Here is a 9,707-nt window from a genome sequence, read left to right as displayed (position 1 = left end):
AAAATAAACAGTATCATATGATTGTTAAGTTTTCATAGGATGAAACCGATTTTATAATGAAAAGATGTGTTCTTTGTTTTAATAATGAAAAGAAAATATCGGGGGACTACCGACAACAAATACAAGCGTAATACAAATCAGTGAAATTCTTCAAGAATAAAAAAAAATAAGATCCATTCTAAAGAAGAATAATGTAAACGATAGAGCATTAAATTCTACTTTACTTATCGGAAAGACCTGAGATATGATCGGGAAGAACCGTTTAAATCTCTTTTCAACGGACACAACCACATTGTACTCAAAAATGAAGAAATCAAGTCGATATAAGAGGATTGTTTCATACAAGTAGTGAGGTTCTTGGTGGAAACTCAACAGGAAGGATATACATTTGTAACAGGAAAGGAGAAAATGTATTGCTGGACCGGGAATCGAACCCGGGACCCCTGCATCACTAGTCAGCTGCTCTACCGACTGAGCTACCCAGGCCGATATCCACGGCCCAAACCATTACATTCCTCCCTCATTAAATTGTCTTCGCCCCCGAAGACTCAACCCAAGTTCTTATTAGCCCCTGGCAGGACTTTCATCTGCAGGTCCAGGGGTGGTAAACGGCACCAAATCTGTCACAGGAAAGTAGAACATATGTGGCTGAACCGGGAATCAAACCCGGGACCCCTGCATCACTAGTCAGGTGCTCTACTGACTGAGCTACCCAGGCCGTTATCCACGGCCCAAACCATTACACATTTAACCAGGTGTTGGATAAAATCATATGCAGCATATTAATGGACTTGTGCAGTTGTCGGCAAAACCGGTAAGCAAAAGCCCTTTATTATTGTTCAATAAAATATTCTTCACTTTGTTGATGTTGGCTTTCCTCTATTATTTAGGTGTTTAGTGTTATTTTTCTTCTACCAAGAAGTAGAGATGAGTCTTTCACTAACAAATTCAGTGCTAATCAGATCACGATATATATACGTGTTAACTATTAAAAAGAACTGGAAAGGAAAACATTTTGCATTTTCATAAGAAATCAATTCAAGATGCAACATGCATGCAATCATGTGACTTGTACCACATCAAAGAAAATGTCCCCTCCAAAAAGACTGTTTAAGGAATCTTTTGTTACTATATGACTACTTGATTGTGTAAACAAACAAAAGTGTATGATTTTATATATATGAATTAAAAATAAACAGTATCGTGTGTTTGTTAAACTTTCATAAAATGACACAGGTTTTATAGTTAAAAAAACGCGTTCCTTATGACATAAAATTTAGGATAAATTTAACAAAATAAAAATAAATAAATAATTCAAAAACCGTACTGTTATATATTTTATTGAAATAGTTCCATGTTTACGAGCAGCAACATTTAAATATTTGCATTTTAGTATTGATTTTCAATAAAAATGTTTTGGGTGCTTCATTTAAATGCCTTATTCATCATTACGCTATTTTTAACTTCAATTACCTTTTCTCAACACTAGTATGGCGGAAATCAATTTATTATGTCGCAAAAGACCAGTTAGGACCATGAAAAGCCAAAATGTGCGGGTTTTGTTATTAGTAAGGTAAGATTCTTGTAACATTACATGCTAGTATATTTAAAATATTTTACGCCGAAATTTGGATTTTGGTTTGTTTGGATCTCCATGGAGGCACGTGCTAGTTTAGGTTCATTTAGTCTATGTTGGTGGATTTACGAGCCAATTCTATCACAGGAGGACACGATCGTATGCTCAGACGTATTCAAATGGCTAAGCTTTAGTGAACAAGGGGAGAAGCGAGACAAAAAACATTCTTGTTAGAAAGGTCGCCAAAATGTCTGCAACATGTCTTTCATAACCTGTGTTTTGGTGAGGTTAATTTAAAGTAGATAATGAATAACTAATGAACAGGGAAGTAAAGAGAAGAATATTTCTTGAAAATTTGAAAAAATAATTGATTTTTTAGTCATATTTTCTTCCAAGAGAAAGATTTTAAATATTATTTTATTATTTTAGAAAATGATGTACATGTATCACTGTAAACATTATTCAGAAACTTGCAAAAGCTGTAATCGCGTCAATAGGATCGGGTGACACGGGGTCTTTATGGATATAGGCAGTAAAAATATGAGATGGATCTCCTTGTTACCCTGGGTCAAAGGTTAAATAAGAATTTTATGGTCACCAATCTTTAAGATTGAGTTTTATTTTAAATTCAGTGTTAGTGATCTTATATTTAATATACCTGTTATCAGAATGGGAAGAACAGCAGTTAAACTCTTTATTATTTTAGATTTACACAATGATCTACATTGATTACTTTCCGGTGTTTTATTCAGGTTTATATGCAGCAATGTTAAAAATTAGATCAGAGAAATTGTGACTATGATTTAAAATTTAAATGAAGACGGTTTAGTTACTATCTCTATCTAATGACAGGCCATAAATTATTACTTACTTTGATAGCCTTTCACTCTGTGAGAGAACATCGCTTTGGTATCCTTCCATACTGTGAGAGAATTTCACTTTTATTCAATAAATAAATCACAGTATTTCAATGTTGAAAATGTAATAAAATGTTTCTATATACGAGGGTTGTCCGAAAAGGTCGTGGACAATGCCAATTTTCTTTATACTATTTTTAAGAAATTTAAAATGGACACATTATCATATGTAGAAATATTTATTTTGTTGATGTGAGAAGTTTCATTCCATGTGATTTGATAGAAATCTTATTACTTAATTTTTAAATCAACATGTTTTGAACTACGGAGCACACTTAACAGCAATGTAACGTCAAAAACATAGCGTCAAGAGTTTCTCAAAAATACCCTCCCTAGATATTTCACACAGTATAGTCCAATACCCACTCATTAAAAACCGTTTTCTATCACTTGAAATTTATTTTTCTAATAGTTGTTCGAGTTGTATAATTTCTTTTGTCAATGCTTTAATTTCTTTTACCGTTGAACTGTGTTTTCACAAGATCAGCAACTCTGAAGCGCCTATGTTTTTCTATGACGTTCCAAATTTTTAAAGTTTTGTTTAGAATTTTACTGTTAAACCGTTTCTTCACGGATCGTCCTCATCCGATACAGAGTCTCTATCACTCAAATACCGCCTGTACCATTTACACACACATGCACGACTCGTTTTTGATATATTGTCTGCTTCCTCCAACTTTTTCAGAGTTTATTCAGGAGTTTTCTCGAGTATAACACTTAATTGCATCGTTAATTGCTGCTCCGTGACGTTCATCGTTTTTGTCGTTATCAATGAGGACTACCTTTCTTCACAAATTGATTTCTTTTCAACGATCAAAATTTTAAGCCATAATTTGGAATATGAATCTATGTAACAGTTCTAATTTTAAATGTATAGAATTTTTTATTCGTTTTTGCTCCATTTTACAGAGAATATGACTACAGACATTATTCAGTGTATTGTTCGTAAATTACTAAATTTTGACCTGCGCTGCGATCCGATGTTTGCAATTTTTAATTCTGGATAAGTTTGAAATAAATCACGATATTTTAAAACTTTTGATACACATCATTTGAATTTATTGGTAAAACATTTCTACCAAATTTGGATATGATATGACGCTAAGTAAAAATGTTATGAAGGAAGTCCACGAACTTTCCGAACAACCCTCGTACAAGCGTGAGAGAACATCACTTTGATATCCTTTCATACCATGAGAGAATTTCACTTTTATTCAATAAATAAATCACAGTATTTCAATGTTGAAAATGTAATAAAATGTTTCTACATACAAGCGCATATACCTAGCCTTAGCTCACCAATTTCTCTGTTATTTCATATAACTGTCACAACTTACTGTAGATAAGTCACCAGATACAAGAAATCAGTGTGGTATACATATATAACTGTACAGTTGTTGCCAGATACAAGAAATCAGTGTGATATACATTTCTCTGTTACTTCATATAACTGTGTCACAACACATTGTAGTTAAGTAACCAGATACAAGAAATCAGTTTGGTATACATCTCTCTGTTACTTCATATAACTGTGTCATAACACACTGTAGATAAGTCACTAGATACAAGAAATCAGTGTGGTATACATTTCTCTGTTACTTTATATAACTGTGTCACAACACACTGTAGATAAGTCACCAGATACAAGAAATCAGTTTGGTATACATTTCTCTGTTACTTTATATAATTGTGTCACAACACACTGTAGATCATACCTATCTATAAAGTGTGTAACATCATCAGAAATGTCTACATTTAATACTACAGATTGTTGTAACTTTATAAATTGATATTTGAAAGAAAGTAAATTTTTTTATAACTCTAATATATTTATATAAAGAAAAGTTTATCTTGATTTTATACACTTTGTAAATTTGTATATAAAATTTATTCATACAACCGGAAATATTTGATGTCGAATTTACATTTCAAATATTTTATATTTCACATGTACTGCAGAAGAATTTGAAATGCCTACTCTTTCTTTTAAAATATGTTTTAATCTTTAAATATTGATTTCTAAATAGACTTTACTGTGAATACTATGCTATGCAAAGAAAAGAAAGAATTCAGCACCAGGTATAAAGGTATTTATGTGTGCCTGTGCCTTAATGTTATTGAGATCTTTAAGTTCTGAAAACCAAAACTTTAATATAAATATATGTTATTCACTGGGTACATTGTAAATAGAAACATGCTATTGCTGTAGATAATTCTAGCACAATGTTGTAATTTACAGAGAAATCTCCCTGACTGAGGAAATCAACACGGGATTCTGTCATGGAGAGAAACCGCAGTAAATAAATGTCTGCTGAAAATGATGTATAGATTTGTGTTACAGAAATCAGTCAGAGTGACAGGGGTTACTCGTGGTTATCACATTTCCCGTGTATCATCAGACCGCGTCTGGATCAGCGATGGTAACAATCTCATCTTGACAAACACAGCAGGTGATAGACTACATCATCTGACAGGTATACCCAGTGGTCTGTTTAGTTATGGAGTACACACTGTGAACAATGACGGTGATTTAATTTATATAGATAGTGACTATAACATCAACAATCTGTCTAAGGATGACAGAATAAAGACTACATTAATAAAGTACAAAGCGCCATGGAGACCACAGAGTGTCTACAGCTCCCTCTCCACTGGAGACCTGCTGGTCGGGATGTATTACTACACTATTGATACATTTACAGGCAAGGTAGTCCGGTATAACTCCACAGGAGACCACATCAAGACCATACAACACCACCACAACACAGGTCATGGACTGTATAGTGATCCTGGATACATCACAGAGAACCATAATGGAGATATTATTGTGTCTGACATTAACCGTGTAGTTGTGACAGATCGTAGAGGAAGACATCGCTTCTCCTACAGAGGACCTCCATCAGGATCAGGACTAGAACCACGTGGAATCTGTACAGACGAGCTGTCACACATCCTGGTGTGTGATTATAATACTGACTCAGTACAGATGATTGACAGTGACGTTTACTTCCTGTCACATATACTGACACCACGACACGGGATAGGCAAACTATTGGGCCTGAGTTATGATGTTAGATCACACCTACTGTGGGTAGGGTCACAGAACAGCGATACAATAAACATATACAGAGTGGTAGATGAAGACTCTCTGTCCGGTAAGTAACACTGTAGTTTGTTTAATTGTATTGTACAGTTATAATATTACAACAACAAAATAACTACGTTATGTTAGAGAGGTCATTCAATAATAACTTTACATGAATGTATTCAAGTGTTTATTTACAAATGTTATAGTTTGATCACAAATGATTACTCAATGTATATCAAAACATTTAATATCTAATAATATTTATAAACCTGCCCCGAAGGAGAGGGTGGTATACTGTTTTACCCCTGTGTGTCGGTCTGTCTGTTCTTCCGTTACAAATTCCTGTCGCAGTTTTCTCAGCAACTACAAAAGGCAGATTCTGAAAATTTTAGCGCACTCCATGTTTAGGCAAATGGTGAGATTCGTTTTTATACAAATCCGATGTCATCTTCCTGTTCATGCATGCATCTGTCCATTCGAAATTATTGTTGCAGTTTCTTCTGCAAGTACTCATGGCAGATGCTGAAATTTAATCACACTCCTTGTTTAATTATGCCTAATGGCAGGATTCATTTTTGTACAAATTACCGTCGCAAATAAACTTGTGTATATTCACATTATAGTATATTAAAACCAGAGCAGGGGTATTACTAATGAGCATTTGCACACAGACTTCTTGTTATATACTGAAACGCAAAAGAAACGCAACATCCTATTTTAGGGGTAAATATTAAATATAGGATATAATTTTGTATCTAAAAAGTAAGGACATCTTCAACTTTGTAAACATCGGTAATTTAACGGTTGAACGATTTTCATACCATTACCGGAAGTTAAGTTTTAGTCCGCTTACCAGCAATCAAAAATTGCATGTTTAACAAAACATTTGGCAATACTATGGGGTTTTAAGGATTTGTATGTGTTCATCATAAGTGATGCAGCAATGTTCCGAAAAATAAATTCTCCTTTCTTTTCCGTAAACGATGCCAAGGCTTCCTAAAGATGACTTGAGTACACATTTCCATAGCTCTAGCTGGAAAATCTCAAAATAAAGGTGATGGAGAGTTGCAGATGCAAATATGCACCACAGCACGCCTCAACAGGCTCTTACGTATCACTAGCATGAATGAGAGTCTTTGGACCGGAATTCGACCTCATCATCTGAAAAACAGGCACTTAAAATGGCAAAGAATATTTCTTTCGCTCAGATCTCGAGATTGATGAACCTATTGCATCGTAGAAATCAAGCTGCAACTGTTGCACATAACAGTCTTGCACGCTGTAAATGACCGGGGTGGGGGTGTTTTAACATTCATGTGTTACTTTATAAATTAAAAGATAATCAATTAACATTTTTATCAAATCTCTGATGTTTTTTTAATCGAGTTTTACCTTAATATATTCATTTTTGAAAGCATTAGATAAAAAATTCAAATATTTGTAGATTACCGCTTATTGCGTTTCTTTTGCGTTTCAGTATATATATATATATATATATATATATATATATATATATATATATATATATATATATATATATATATATATATATATATATATATATATATATATAAAGCACTGAAAATGACCAACGACACGAACAATAATAGTTGTCAAATTTTCGCGACGACCTGTCCCTCCTCAGGACAAAGAAAAAAGTTAAGAAGTCTTAAAAACAAAGGAAATAGAGAAGCAAAAACAACTAGCACTACTACTAAACTACCAAACACTAAATATCTACAATGTTACATGTTTAATTTGGAGTTTATAAACAGTTATGAACAAAGAAATCCGGAGCGCTTTGAATTGCGTCCGGTCTATCGGGTGTACTCTGGTGAAGTGTGATTTACATAATTGAACGAATTAATTATCGCTAATTAATTACGACCAATAGTAAATCGTACATTGTCTTATTCTCTCAAAATAGCGTAACTCTACATGATAAAAAGAAATTAAAGAAAGATAATATGGAAGGACAATTTTGAAATATGAATTTGGATATATTATAAATTTGGAAATCGGAAAAAGGAAATAAACAAAAATGTAAGCTGTAAATATTTGGGTAGGTTGTTCCAGGATTGCTAATACGAATTAACGGTAAAGTTTACACTATATAGAGAGAATTAACTTGTTTGTTACAATCCGGGATTGGGTCTAGTTCACGTTCATCCTGGTGAAGTCATTAAGTTTGTTAATACCATTAGGGCGGAATGACTTCAGGCTGTGCATCCAGAACTTTTCCTTGCCTTTTCTCTGCGCGTCTGTCCATCTTGGATTATGGTCAATAACCACTACTGTCATGTCCTCCCATTTGTGACCTTCAAGGTTGAAATGTTCCCCAACGGGTTCATTGAGTTTTTTGGTCCTAATGGTAGAACGGTGATTATTGACTCTCCTGCGAAGATCTCCTGTTTCACCAACATACTGTTTGGAGCAAACTTTGCAACTGATGAGATAAATGCAGTTGTCTGTTTGACAGGACAAATTCCCTAATATTTTGTAGCTGCGGCCTGTAACGGGGCTGTTAAAACTGTCTGTGTCAGAGCTGTACTTACAGAGAAGACATCTTCTGTCAGAGCAAGTTTTAAAGCCCCCGTTAGGTAATGGATTGTCCAATCTGGTTCTTACTACCATGTCCTTTAGGTTCATCGGGCGTCTGTATGCAGCAATGGGGGCTCCTTAAAGACCTCTGCCATTCGTTTATTTGAGTGGAGAATTGGCAGATTCTTTTGAAGGATACCGCTGAGGTTCTTGAGAACGGGATGGTATGTGGTTACCAGAGGGACCCTGTCGCTATTGTCTTTTTCCTTGTAGCGTAATAGGTTTTGCCTGTCATGTCCCGCCATCTCATCAATAGCAGTTTGTACGGTGCGGGCATTGTAGCCTCTCTTGCATAAGTGGGACTTAAGGAGACCGCTTTGTTCTTGATATAAGGCAGGGGATGAACAGATGCGCCGAATTCTGGTGGCTAAATATTATATATATATATATATATATATATATATATATATATATATATATATATATATATATATATATATATATATATATATATATATATATATATATATATATATATATATATATATTATACCTCCAATTAGAATGAAAGACTCTGATTGGTTAATGAGAAAACATTAAAATTAGCTTATGACCCTTTTTTGTGTCACATGACCATTAATGACTTGATTGTTGTATGTGTATGAGATATTGACCGGTCATTAATATTATTGACCGCTGAACCTGACCTGTGCAGAAAATAAAAATGGCGGAACATATGACCGCTTCGTTTTTTTCTTCATGTTTACTGTACCGTTTTTAGATAAAGAGTATAACTGTAAGTTATTCTTGAGAAATAAGATATAGACTATAAAATTGTGTACTACGTCACTTCATGTGTTATTTGTCGTCTGTTTACAAAAACGATGGCTGGCGAATCGAGGTTTGCAACTTTGACAAGTGAGGAACTACAAGCAATCCTAGAAAACCGCGATAGTTCCAACACAAAACAATGTATAGACTCAGCGAAACGAGTGTTCATTACATACTGCACTGAAAAAGGACTGATTGTGGACAACATACTGCAAAAAACAAAAGGTGAAATTGCTGAAATTCTGATCAACTTTTACGCTGAACTCCGAAGAAAAAATGGTGAATTGTATAGTAGATCTTCCATGATCAGCATTAGGTTTGGTTTGCAGAGATTTTTCCAAAAAAATAACTATGACATTATTAATGACCCAGATTTTCGTCTATCAAACGAAATGTACAAGGCAGTTTTGACAAACATCAAACAAACTGGAAAGGGAACCACTCAACACAAGGAAATTATCAGCGATGCTGACATGGCAACATTGTATAGTAGCGGCGTCCTAAACGGAAACAGTCCACAGGGATTGCAATATAAAGTTTTTCTTGATGTGATGTTCTACACATGTAGAAGAGGAAGGGAAAATCTGAGAAGTATGAAGAAAACTGATTTTGTTTTGAGGACAGATGGCCAGGGAAGGAGATATTATCTTAATGTCGCTCAGTATGAAACCAAAAATCACAGAGGAAGTGACGTGAATGACCATGATGCATCTTCAGCAAGAATATATGAAATACCAGGTAATATACTTCTTGA

General features: G+C 34.2%; 2 protein-coding genes across 2 annotated transcripts in view; both read left to right on the top strand.

The window, feature by feature from the left end:
* Nucleotides 1–4,813: 4,813 nt before the first annotated feature.
* On the top strand, nucleotides 4,814–5,656 carry LOC133202019 (uncharacterized). Its single transcript, XM_061337797.1, has one exon. It carries the CDS (start codon nucleotides 4,814–4,816, stop codon nucleotides 5,654–5,656), a length of 843 nt encoding a protein of 280 aa, XP_061193781.1.
* Nucleotides 5,657–9,006: 3,350 nt separating this feature from the next.
* The window catches only part of LOC133202018 (uncharacterized), an 84,275-nt gene continuing 83,574 nt past the window's right edge, over nucleotides 9,007–9,707 (top strand). The window contains exon 1 of the mRNA XM_061337796.1: nucleotides 9,007–9,691. Coding sequence (XP_061193780.1) covers nucleotides 9,007–9,691 — 685 coding nt within the window. The remainder of the gene's footprint in view (nucleotides 9,692–9,707) is intronic.

This window comes from Saccostrea echinata, unplaced genomic scaffold (assembly GCF_033153115.1).
Source record: "Saccostrea echinata isolate AGI-Se365-2 ecotype Australia unplaced genomic scaffold, CSIRO_AGI_Sech_v1 ptg000046l, whole genome shotgun sequence".
NCBI lineage: Eukaryota > Metazoa > Mollusca > Bivalvia > Ostreida > Ostreidae > Saccostrea > Saccostrea echinata.
This window is presented reverse-complemented; position numbering and strand designations above follow the sequence as displayed.

Excerpts from the sequence above, each read along its gene's own strand:
- LOC133202019 (XM_061337797.1), top strand. The coding sequence starts at position 4,814 with ATGTATAGATTTGTGTTACAGAAATCAGTCAGAGTGACAGGGGTTACT.